The following is a 13,523-nucleotide window of genomic DNA, read 5'->3' on the forward strand; positions in this document are numbered from 1 at the left end:
AGACTTGACCCTCCCTTCGCCAGCAATACATTTTTCTATGACTCTCCAAAATGATTGTGGGAAAAAAGGCATGACCCTCCCCGATAATTACTTCTGTACTGGTTTGCGCTTGGCAAAGATCTTCAGATAGCCATTGTTTTTTTTACAACCATGACAAATTACTTTAACCTTTAACCTCTTCTTTCTCATCTTACACATTACACGCATTATGTAGAATAGATCCAGACCCAATACTGTAAAACTCGACGTACATTCACATCACATGTTAATGCAGCGGTAGAGTTACACTCACAGGACACTGCACTTATTCGCAATCACAAAAGTTAATTATTTGCTCGTGCTTTAAACTTTACCGGGTAAACATTTCATTGTTAGAGTGAAATGTAGCATTTTACACACAGTATTGCTGGTGTAGGTGTGTCTAACCCATTTTAGGAACCATTTGTGTATTTAGAGAAAAGAAATAGGGGGGTATAATCCAGGCAGATGGGTAAAAACGGGCCTGCCCAAATAAGACCCCCCCCCCCCCCCCCCCATACTAAATCTGCCCATGTTAGTATAGTGAAATGTAGCATTTTACACACAGTATTGGTGGTGTAGGTGTATCAGACCCATTTTAGGAACCATTTGTGTATTTAGAGAGAAGAAATAGGGGGGTATAATCCAGGCAGATGGGTTGAGACGGGCCTGCCCAAATAAGACACCCCCCCCCCCCCCCCCCATACTAAATCTGCCCATGTTAATAGAGTGAAATGTAGCATTTTACACACAGTATTGCTGGTGTAGGTGTATCAGACCCATTTTAGGAACCATTTGTGTATTTAGAGAGAAGAAATAGGGGGGTATAATCCAGGCATTTGCACCTGCCCACACTGCCAAAAGAACCAAAACCTGGTTCAGTGACCATGGTATCACTGTGTAATTACTGTGTGATTTTATGTAATATTCTAATTTTCTGAGATTTTGATTTTGTGGATTTCACAAGCTGTAAGCCATAATCATCAAAATTATAACAAATAAAGGCTTGAGATATCTCACTTTGCATGTAATGAGTCTATATAGGCTAATATACAAGTTTAACTTTTTTAACGGGAATTACTGAAATAAATCAACTTTTTGATGATATTCTAATTATATGACCAGCACCTGTATGTGTACACGTTTTATTTTAACAAAAGAAGGTTCGTATTGATAAACTGAATTTATTTTGTAAGGCACAACACTTTATTGCAAAAATCAGCTAATACACAGGCCTACTGGGTTTGCATCTAAGCAGAAAAGAAAAAAGAAGAAGAAAAAAACTGGAAAAAGACGCCATAGACGCGTTATCAAAAGAGATTTGCAACGGACATACCAGTCTCGTTTACGATTATAGGGTTGAAAAGTAATTAAATACGTTTCTGAGTTAGCACTGCCATCTACAGGAAAATGCATAGATTTACGTCAAATTGAACGTTTGGAGTTGGAATCAGTGAAGCATTTGACCGGACTTTTTTCAGCTGCCATCTACTGGAAACACAGCGGTACTGTCCGCGTGCACGCGACAGGGGGTAGTCTCGTGCCGGGGGGTCGGAATTAGGCACAACAGGGTCAACATTTCATTGGCGTTCGTTCTGTTCTGACATGATGTACTTTTTCTGAGCAAGTACTAACGTTACGCCCGAAGCGCGCGCACGCGCGAACAGTAAACTGGATTTTTGTTGGGTCAGCCCCATCTGCTAGAGATGGGGGGGCCGAGACTGAGAGAGCTACATGGAGCTACATTGAAAAATATGCACCAAACAAGCCACTTTGAAATTTTGCTGTTTTCATCAATACAAAAGTTGGGTGACCCTCCCCCTAGACTATAAAAAGTTGGATGACCGTCCCCTCAACAAAGAATAAAAAGTCATAACCCTATTTTCCTCCGGTGGTCCATTCCATAAATACCGAACGGTCCCTAAAAGCAATTGATTGACAATCTCAATTGATTGCAGGCAGCAGATAAGCAGGTGAGCACGCGTAATTCCTCAAGACTACAAAAAAGTTGTAAGTTAAGTGCTTTTAACATTTAAAAACTTTAAAATGCAAATTTACATTGCCCGGCAACATTGCTCAAAAAGTTGCCCCGTGTATCATCACCTTTAAAACTACCAAAGTTTCCAGTTGTGTGTGTGTTTTTTTTTAAATGCGAATGTTTTTGTTTTAAATTCACTGACTGTTGGCCTCGCTTTTTCCCAAGTGGTTTGACCGTCCTGCTCAGCACGTGCCGCTTTTCCACTGATCAGTGTGTTGCTGTTGTTTTATTTGGTTTAATTTCACATTTGGCGTGTTTCCTTTAGTGTGCCATTTTTATCAGAGCTAACGGAAGACGCAAGGCCACAACCACCCAGACCTCCAGAGGACGCAAGCATGGCCACTTATAGATTCGGAAGTAGCGTCGGCCCGTCTGGAGTAAACTCTGAAAATCAGCCGCGAAGCTGGAATGAACAGAGCGGTAATTTAATAGTTGGACTTGCTATATCACTACGTTTACATGGACAACAATATTCCGATATTATTTCTGATTACATCAATCCGGCTAAAGTTATACTCGAAGTAAACACAAATCGAATTAAGACCGTTTGAGTATTCGCATTTTAGGCGCATTATCGAAGTGTATTATATGCATGTAACAGTTACACCGTCATACTATTAAAATGTGTGTGCGAGTTTTCGCCGCATTTGTCGACAGGACACAAGCACTGCAAACAAGAGAGCATAACTTCAGAATTTGTATCCGCCCTCGCCTATTTGCACGAATAGAATGACAAATAATTAACTGCACTTGAAGCTTTTGTAAAATAAAAAACACCTAAAACTGTATATGGTATTACGGAGGGAACATCGTCAACATGTCAAACGGGAACATGAAAGGAATATTCTAAAAGCAGTTCATAAACGCCTTAATCAGAATATTATCTCATTCAGAATAAGGTAAATAATTAGATTACTGCTGTCCATGTAAATGCTGTTAAGTCACATTCATCAATTTATCAAAATTGATCATATGCTTCTTTTGCAATCAGATAAGTACAGTTTCTATGTTGCATTTGATAGCTCATCTTGTTTCCAAAGCTTATGGTGAAGACACTTGCACTGATGATGCCGACCCCAACAGGATTGTGCAATGCCCATATGACAAAAACCACCAGATCAGAGCCTCTCGCTTCCCTTTTCATGTTCTCAAGTGCAGGAAGGTCGGTGATGGCAGGGGAAACTTTCTTCATTTGTTTCATGCATTTAAATTGTGAAAATACTGCTGCCTTTGTTTGTTTTAACTTTATATGTTTACTTAATCTGTTTCAGAACCACCCCAAACTGGCCAGTGAGCTGAAGACCTGCCCCTTCAATGCCAGACACTTGATTCGCAAGCATGAGTTGTCTCATCACATAACAAACTGCGAGGACAAGAGGTCTCTGAACGCTGAAGAGGGTTAGTGTTGCATGTGTGAATGTGACCCTCTTGTCGTTCCAATCCAGTAAGACTTTCGTTCATCTTCAGAACACGAATGAAGATCCTTTTAATGAAATGAGACCTTTCTGTCCCTCCATTGACTGTTACACAACTACCACTTTTGACGCTTCAAAAAGTTCATAAAGAGATTGTAAAACTAATCCATATGAATTGAGCGGTTCAGTCCAGATATTCTGAAGAGACACGACAGATTTATATGATGAACGGATTGAATTTAAGCTTCAATTCACATAAAAGCATTCATCAACTCGCACATCAGTGATGGGAAATGGAAGCTCAAGCATGTTTGCTTGACGTGCGAGAACCAATGAGGTTCATTCTCGTGTTACGCAGCACGTTTGAGCTTCAGCAAGAACCAATGAGTTTCATTCTCGTGTTACGCAGCACGTTTGAGCTTCAGCAAGAACCAATGAGGTTCGATCTCGTGTTACGCAGCACGTTTGAGCTTCAAGAAGAACCAATATGTGCATAGAACCAGACCTGCCATTTTGCGTAGCGGATACGCATTTTGACTTCAAAGTACGATGGTACGATTTTTTACTCTAAACTACGCAAAAACCTGGTGACGCCTCTGCATGCGCAGTCGTTAAATCAAACAACAGCAAAAGAAGAAGAGTTCGACCAATCATAGCGCTGGGTTCATTCCCCAAATAGAAAGTGGGGATGATTGACAGATGCGTAAGGCCTATCATTAAAAAGAGACTGAAAATCGACACCAATAAAGAATCCCGCTCGATTCCCCCCTTCCTCTCCCGCGGCCGACATCTGACTGATTTCATAACATAGACAGTAACTTATATGTTTCATAAGCGAGGACAGTACAGTACAGTCGCGGTACTTCTGACTCCTGAAGGTATGCTCCCCCAAAAAATAGGAATCATCCAGAAAGTGGGTATTTATTCATTTGAATGGCCTGGGCTCGATGTGAAAAGTTGAAATATTGTATTGAGTTAATTTATGGATTATCGCGCATGGATTATCTTAAAATACTCCGTTATTCATGTCACTCAGAAAAGAGGAAGACATCATTCAGCCATGCAAATAATAAAATGCTCAAGTAATGCTGAACAATAAATCTTAATAAATTTGAAATCGCTATGGCTTAGTGATTATGAAAGTGATGTGATTTGCATTTGTGGATTACTGATGAGCGCGAGTCTGGAGAAACGGGCGTTTATTTATTCATTCTCACTCAGTGTTGAGAAACGTAGCCTTCATGTTACGTTATTGTGTTAATAATAACTAAAGTACCTAACGTTAATTATGTTACATATTTATTTTGTATGGGCTAAGTTTAAAATTTGTTCTTGCTTGTTTTTTTTGTCAGAATGTCAGAAAGCATCTTGTATTATCCATCCGTGTTTGTAAATAACACAGCCCTCATATGTCGGATTCGTCTAACTTATACTTAATATTCTTTTTAGAATAAGTGATTCGTTTTGCTATTATTGGACTCCTGTCTATTCATTGTCAACTGTTTTCTATAAATATGTTTGCATTGGCTAACATTTATTCAGCTAATGCGTGTCCTGTTTAAAATGTGCAATGTTCAAATGCAAAGACAGCACGTCACAAATAGAAGCCCTTTTCCCTGTGGTATTTAGTATCATTTGGATATTGGAATAATAAATTAAGTAGCCTATCCTAATTGTACACATTTTATCTTACTGTTTTCTAGGGGTTTCTTAATTTTAGACTAGTTGACCAGCACACAATATATGCAATGCAATGTAATGCATGTCCGTCGTCGTACAAACTAACTTAAAATATCTTAATTTGTGTTACAAAGATGAACGAAAGTCTTACGGGTTTGGAACAACATGAGGGTTAGTAATTTATTTGTGGGTGAACTATCCCTTTAAATTGCACTTGTTGAAATGTGATTCATAGAAAAATATGGTAGTCCATTTAAAGTTGTCACAGAAGATTTGTAGCTTAAATATTACAAATTAAACTTGAATGAGTTCTAAATGTTAGCTTTAAAGCTATATATCTGGCAGGTCATTTAAATGGTCATGCAATGTGACTTTTTTGGGGAAACTTTATTATTGTGCATGCTGTTTAAATGAATTAAGATTAAACTGAACTGAAATGGTGAAATCAAAAGGTCTTTTTAATTTTTTTATAAAGCCGTTAAAATTCATTTTATCTGTGATCTATGCATTAATACACGTTTTGTCAATCTTTTTTTTTTTTTTTTTTCTTGTCCAGGGAATATAGAGGTCCTGGAGAAGTTCCAGGTGCCCATTAACACCTGCACAAACCCTTCACCTAATGAGGACTGGGAAACAGGTCTGTGACCATACATGTATATATATATTTTTTTAATGCATTTGTTCTATTGTAGATTTTTCCCTAAACCTAACTACCTGGATCGTCTCCAATCGACGTTCCCTGGGTCGTCTCCAATCGACGTTCCCTATGTAGTCTACCTGGGTCGTCTCCAATCGACATTCCCTAATGTCTCCAATCGACGTTTAATATGTAGTCTACCTAACTTGCTTCCCTAACTAGCTTTCCTGCTGCGCAGCAATGATCGACAAACAGACTTCAGCAAATGTCCTTTAAATGCTTTAATCACGGCCGGGAGATCTCAGAGCAGTTCTCCAGAGCATCTCCAAGAAGAAGCAAGGCTGGAGGATCTCAGACAAATTCCATTGAGAATCCCACCACATAACACGAATACAACAGTTTTTATAGAATAGGGGGGTATGGCAAAATGATATGAATTTGATTGGTTCTTCATATGCAAACCCTTCTGTTACTAGGTAAAGCAAACTTTGTTTTAATGATTACTTCATTGTTAATGATTACTTCATTGTCACAAGGTTCTAACCTAGTCATCTGTCTAGTTTCATTTCCCATATTTGTTATTTTTACTCACACAACCAAAGTCAAAGTGGTATGGCAACACAACATACAAGCATTCAAAAACACAGGACAGAACGTTTTAGTACATTGTGTTAGTTTTGTTAGGCCTAAAAAGGGAAGTAAGGTTAGGTGTTAGAGTTAATATTAATTTGATATACGGTTTACTATTTTTATTCATTAAAAATCCACCACAGTTCTTATTCTAGGTCTCTATTGTATATCTACTTTGGCATTGCCACTCTTCCTTATTTACTATGTATGGTTTCTGATTTATGTGTTTGGTTTTGGTTCAAATGAATAAATACCCACTTTCTGGATGATTCCTATTTTTGGGGGGGCATGTGATTGCAGAGACTGATGATAATGCTGCCTTGTTTGTCTGGGGTGAATCCAACAATCAGCTTGCTCAAAACAGGTGAGTCCTTGTGCTTTTTTTTTACTTTTATTCTTTTCTTTCTTTGTTATAACATTTATACATCAGAAGTTTGTTTATATGGAGTTTTGAAAATCTTTAGTCATGGCACCATATATTCAAGATGGTGTGAGTTTAAGTTTGATTCCTATAACATGAACCACAAATATATATACTGTACAAATTGAAAAAGGGGCATATAAATAGTTTATTTGAAGCGTTCAGTTATTTCTGCATCACAAATGGAATTGCAAAAAATGCTTTTCAAAACGACCATCCTGGACACACAGGTGAACAAGCAGTTTCTGAGCATTGTTTTTTGGAGAAATGAACCTAGAAATAGTTTGTTTACAGTTGTCTCTACACAATAAGCCAGTATAGAAGTGTTTTTAATGGCAAAATGTGTAATATTTGCTTTACGGAGATTTGTGCTCATGTTTTTGTTAGGCCAGAGCCATCTACCACCATCAGTTTATCCGATGGACTACGGGCACCACGGACTCTGCCATGGAAACTCTGTAAGCACTTGAACACTCTAAATTTTAACCAGAGGTGCATCCCAATTTGCATACTTGTGCACTTTTCTTGTATTATAAATAGTGTGGGTAGTGTGTTCACACTGAAAATTCCAAAAAGAGAAAGTACACTTTAAATACTCAGATGGTGCACTTAATTAACCGTAAAAACACTGAGTCTGAAATGGAAAGCTTCCCTACTAATTAGTATGCGAAAAACAGTATGCCAACAGAGTAGTGCTTTTCAACCTTGCATAACCTTGCATTCGGTATGTCCGAATGCATAATATTCAAAACTTTAGACGAAAAGTCCCTGGATGACCTACTACTACCGGCGAGATTCTGAAGTGCGCGTTTGCTTGACACTTTACTATCCCATGAGGCCACAGGGTGTATCGTGTCAGTAGCTGCTTCATATGCATCTTTAATGTGGCGTTGGCTATGCATCGATGTGTATCGCATCGGCCTCAGTTATGGAGATTCACATCCCTACTGTGAAGAGACTCAACTGATGCTGGTAGGTCACGTGATGGTAACATGGCAAGATGTTCTATGCCTGAATTTCATTCATATTAAATAGAACGTTGTTTTTTTTGTTTTTTTTGTTTTTTATCAGTCGTGAAGTTTTGAATAATGTGATTTTGAATAAGATTTTGTAAGTGTGGAACGTTGGACGCTTCATGCACTCAACTGTCGAAGGTTTAATAACCTAGTAGGCGGCGAGCTACATAGGCCTACCGTGCACCCCCCCCACCTCCCAACAAAACCATACTTTTTTGAAAGGTCTGGATGTGTAGAATATGAATCTGAATGTTAACATTGAAAATTTTGGGTTGCACTACCTGTTTTAGCCCTGTGAATAGGGAAACCCTAAAAAACGATTTTAAGCGATTTTAACACATCGAGATAGTCCTAGTCAATCAGAACAGCTTTTAGGTGATCCAATACACACTCAAACTTAACATATGGAGACTTAGGTCAAATATGCTGCTTATTGGTAGGTGTCTAAAATTAACATAGGTAAGGCTTTATGTTGATATAATGAGCCCATTTCATGTATAGGCCATGACCTAGATTCGCCTATCATGCACCCCAACCCCGTCCCCTGACAAAATCATGCTTTTCTGAAAGGTCTGGATGTGTAGAATATGAATCTGAATGTTAACATTGACATTTTTGGGATACACTACCTGTTTTAGCCCTGTGAATAGGGAAACCCTAAAAAACGATTTTAAACGATTTTAAGCGATTTTAACATGTCGAGATTGGCCTAGTCAATCAGAACAGCTTTTAGGTGACTCAATACTCTTACTACACTAAATTGATAATTACTTTAAATAGTTGTTTTTAATTATTTTTTATTTAATATAGTTAAGGCCTTGTATGGATATAATCGATCAAGGACCTTTTCCATAGCATCAGTTAATATGCTAATGTGCTAACATTCCAACATGTAAAAGCTGACTACGAAATTATTCACAGCTCCTCCTCACCCTCCCCATCTTTATTTTAATATAATTGACTCCTCTTACTACACTACATTGATAGTTACTTTAAATAGTTGTTTTTAATTATTTTTAATTTAATATAGTCAAGGCCTTGTATGGATATAATCGATCAAGGACCATTTCCAAACCTGTCTGGGTTGTTCATCCAATGACAAAATAAGATATTTTTTGAATTTTCATTAACAGTTTCCTCTGTGTCAGACAGGTATATAAAGACTGTCCTGAAAGACTGTTCTTACTCACACAGACAGATCCTCCAAGTCTGCATCCTCTGCCTATACAGCAAGAAATTTGTTTCACTGAATTGCTCGATGTTTGATATTTTAGTTTACAATTTAATATAATTGACCCCTCTTAATACACTACATTGATGCTTACTTTAAATATTTGTTTTTAATTATTTTAAATGACATTTGATAGATTGATAGATATATACTTTATTCATCCATAAGGGAAATTTTAGACGTCCAGTAGCTTATACATACACACACACACACGACATATCTCACACACATAGATAATCTAGTCGGTTATGTAGTTGGTTTCTTCAACATAGTTGAACTGCTCATTTATGTCTGAGTCAAGACATGAGTCAGTGGGCCTAGTGACTGCAGGTCCTTCAAGGCATAGGGGATGTCATGGGAATAAACCAAAGTCCAGATGCATTGTGCATGTCCCTGGTCTTGTATATGGACCACTCGTGCAATTATGGGCAAACGCAGATTCTGATGCAAGATTAGCCAGAATGAAAGAAATACGTGACAAGAGATTAGCTGAACCACTGGAATCTGCTCACAGAATGACTGTAACCTGTGAACTTATACCAGACACCATTACAGAAGGTGATGGATATCACAGAGAATGCTACCAAAGATTCACCATGAATCTCAAAAGACTCGACCAGAAGCCTGAACTATTAGCAGCAAGTTCATGCTGTCAAGACATGCTGTCTGGAACAGCTGCAGAAACCAAGCATCATGAGCTTCGTCCAGCTGAGATGTTGAAGAGTGAAAAGTTGGTGAGGAGAACAATTGAGGCAGTGGAGAGCTTCCTTATTAGATGGAATTACAATGTTCATGCTTACAAGATCCTGGGCAGAGGGTGGCCATCTCAACTCATCAGCTTTTGCAAAGCTTTCCAGAATCTCCTCATGTAGATAATGGCCAGTCTCCTGGATCATGTCTTTGGAACCAAGTTCATATGCACACTGCACTAGGTTTGTAATGTCACTTTGTGAGTTGTACACAATGTATGTCGAGAAACAGCCTTTTTTGTTTAGCTTGCAGAATGGCACCTTTTCCTTGTATTGTCCATGTGTTTCTAGCTTAGCTTTGAGCTTTTCCCCACGAAATTTGGGATTGGGGAAGTTTGCATTCCAGATGAGCTATGTAGATTTTGGTCAGACCAGTCAATTTCATCATTTTGTTGCTGCCGATGATTTCCTTGTCAATTACTCGAGATACAGCACCAAATGCCTCACCATGAGCTTCTACTAGTTGGATTTGTTTGGCCTTGTTTTCTGTGCTTGCACTTCTCCATTTTTTTTGTGTGTGTATACTGGACTCTACAGGATTTGTGGTATTTAGCTTCTGTAGCAAATCCTTTCCTCTAATTCTGAGAAGCAAATTTTTGTTCTGCAACTTTGAGGACTGTTCTCCACCCATCACACTCAAACTTTCTTAACCCCTCAGTCGTCCATATCCCTTTATTTTTGACCTTCTTCCGTGTAATTGAGTTGCAGAATATACAGTCAGGTGTGAAGAGCACCTTGTCACCAGTTGAGGCATGACTTTGCCTTGAACTTGCTGCTAATAGTTCAGGCTTCTGGTCGAGTCTTTTGAGATTCATGGTGAATCTTTGGTAGCATTCTCTGTGATATCCATCACCTTCTGTAATGGTGTCTGGTATAAGTTCACAGGTTACAGTCATTCTGTGAGCAGATTCCAGTGGTTCAGCTAATCTCTTGTCACGTATTTCTTTCATTTTGGCTAATCTTGCATCAGAATCTGCGTTTGCCCATAATTGCACGAGTGGTCCATATACAAGACCAGGGACATGCACAATGCATCTGGACTTTGGTTTTGTCCCATGACATCCCCTATGCCTTGAAGGACCTGCAGTCACTAGGCCCACTGACTCATGTCTTGACTCAGACATAACTGAGCAGTTCAACTATGTTGAAGAAACCAACTACATAACCGACTAGATTATCTATGTGTGTGAGATATGTGTGTGTGTGTGTGTGTATGTATAAGCTACTGGACGTCTAAAATTTCCCTTTGGGATGAATAAAGTATATATCTATCAATCTATCAAATGTCTTTTAAAATAATTAAAAACAAATATTTAAAGTAAGCATCAATGTAGTGTAGTAAGAGGGGTCAATTATATTAAATTGTAAACTAAAATATCAAACATCGAGCAATTCAGTGAAACAAATTTCTTGCTGTATAGGCAGAGGATGCAGACTTGGAGGATCTGTCTGTGTGAGTAAGAACAGTCTTTCAGGACAGTCTTTATATACCTGTCTGACACAGAGGAAACTGTTAATGAAAATTCAAAAAATATCTTATTTTGTCATTGGATGAACAACCCAGACAGGTTTGGAAATGGTCCTTGATCGATTATATCCATACAAGGCCTTAACTATATTAAATAAAAAATAATTAAAAACAACTATTTAAAGTAATTATCAATTTAGTGTAGTAAGAGTATTGGGTCACCTAAAAGCTGTTCTTATTGACTAGGCCAATCTCGACATGTTAAAATCGCTTAAAATCGTTTTTTAGGGTTTCCCTATTCACAGGGCTAAAACAGGTAGTGTATCCCAAAAATGTCAATGTTAACATTCAGATTCATATTCTATACATCCAGACCTTTCAGAAAAGCATGATTTTGTCAGGGGACGGGGTTGGGGTGCATGATAGGCGAATCTAGGTCGTGGCCTATACATGAAATGGGCTCATTATATCAACATAAAGCCTTACCTATGTTAATTTTAGACACCTACCAATAAGCAGCATGGTAGATATTTGACCTAAGTCACCATATGTTAAGTTTGAGTGTGTATTGGATCACCTAAAAGCTGTTCTGATTGACTAGGACTATCTCGATGTGTTAAAATTGCTTAAAATCGTTTTTTAGGGTTTCCCTATTCACAGGGCTAAAACAGGTAGTGCAACCCAAAATTTTCAATGTTAACATTCAGATTCATATTCTACACATCCAGACCTTTCAAAAAAGTATGGTTTTGTTGGGAGGTGGGGGGGGTGCACGGTAGGCCTATGTAGCTCGCCGCCTATAGTAAAGGGGCTATCAGACTCCAATGCTGAATGACAAAATAACCTTGCAACATTTATACACTAGATGGTTGAGTACATAGTGCTTAGTATATAGTGCATTATTTGGGTCACAACCAGTGTTATTTTTTTTGTGTGCTTTTGAACAAGTGCTCTTCTTAGTTACGAATGCACCAGTAGATGGCAGCAGCACTCTTACCTGATTCAAACAGTTCTGTTTTGTTTTCTTAGTTCTGTGTGTGGAAACATTGTCATTCATACATTTCCTTTTCCCCTCTTTTTACTAAGGATGTGTCACCACTGGATGGACTTCAGCAGAACAGCTTACTTTTTAGAATACTTTAAGCGCTGTGTGGTTTCTAGCTTAACCTGTTTGTAGTCTACTTATCTTTTAAAGCTTTTAATTTTGAAGTGTTGTGAAATGATAAAAATATTTCCCTTTTCCTATTTTCTAAAAGTTAATGCACATCTGTAACTGGCTAGCCCCTTATATATTTCAGTATTTCATCTTTCAAAGAAGAAACCATAAGTATAAATCTTTCTGGACTATTTGTTTAGACTCTTTTGCATTTCCCAGCAAAGGTAACCTTTAATTTTGACCTGTATGATTCATTAAAGGTTTCTTTAAACATCTGTCTGTTGCATTTCTTTTACCATGCAGTTAAAGCAACAGAGATTAAAATAATGTAATCATTACTTTTGAGGATTTGATTATTAATTTAGCTTCACATATAACCATATTTACTGAAATTGTTACCAGAGTGATTTTAATAAGTTACGCTTATGAGATTGTAATACTTTGTAATTTACAGTTGACAAATTGCTGTTTTGATAATGTAAAAAAACACCATTTTAACATTTTGGTGAAACTTTACTGCAAGGTCTCATTTGTTAGCATTGGTTAATGCATTAGTGAACATGAACTAAATTGAGCAATATATTTGTTCAGTATTTATGAACCTTTTCATAAAACACAGTTGTTCACAGTGCAGTAAATAAGATACAACTTTGTTTTAAAAAATGTAGAAAGTTCTGTTTTAGCAGCCATTGAATTTGTTTTAATTATCCACTTCGTATTACAGTAAGGAGTCATTATTGCAATTTCTTTTAAACTTGTGAGAACCTGATGTTCTCTCACAGTGTGCTTTTTGAGCGTTTTTAATTAGTGCGTGAACGTTCTGTCCTTTTTTCCCGTTACAGTGGCTGGTTTGAGTCACTGAGGCGATGGCTAGTGTAACCCTGCGTCTGTCAATATGAATGGAGCATGAGTTAGTGTGGCAGGGCCACAGGTCTGCCCCCTCTTCCTCATCTCCTGTGCCTCGTTTAACCCGCACAGACAGCTGGCCACACCAGCTCTCCCCTGCTAGCTGCACTGACAACAGACATTTGCACAAATGACTGTGTGTGTGTGCTTGCGTTTGT

At 38.0% G+C, this 13,523-nt stretch overlaps 1 protein-coding gene across 3 annotated transcripts; it reads left to right on the forward strand.

Moving 5' to 3' along the window:
* The first annotated feature begins 1,968 nt into the window (after window positions 1-1,968).
* Window positions 1,969-12,734, forward strand: gtsf1 (gametocyte specific factor 1). 3 transcript variants are annotated; one of them, XM_084099291.1, is made up of 8 exons: window positions 1,969-2,028; window positions 2,322-2,476; window positions 3,097-3,218; window positions 3,328-3,454; window positions 5,708-5,788; window positions 6,719-6,782; window positions 7,227-7,297; window positions 12,390-12,734. In XM_084099291.1, coding segments are annotated over exons 2-8 (552 nt in total). In that variant the 5' UTR covers window positions 1,969-2,028; window positions 2,322-2,391; the 3' UTR covers window positions 12,392-12,734. The 3 variants fall into 3 exon arrangements, with proteins under 3 accessions (XP_083955417.1, XP_083955416.1, XP_083955418.1); XM_084099290.1 differs by having other exon boundaries at window positions 1,975-1,991; window positions 3,079-3,218; XM_084099292.1 differs by having other exon boundaries at window positions 1,975-1,991.
* The last annotated feature ends 789 nt before the right edge of the window (window positions 12,735-13,523 follow it).

The sequence above is a fragment of the Abramis brama genome, assembly GCF_963993115.1.
Source record: "Abramis brama genome assembly, chromosome: 22".
Classification (NCBI taxonomy): Eukaryota; Metazoa; Chordata; class Actinopteri; order Cypriniformes; family Leuciscidae; genus Abramis; species Abramis brama.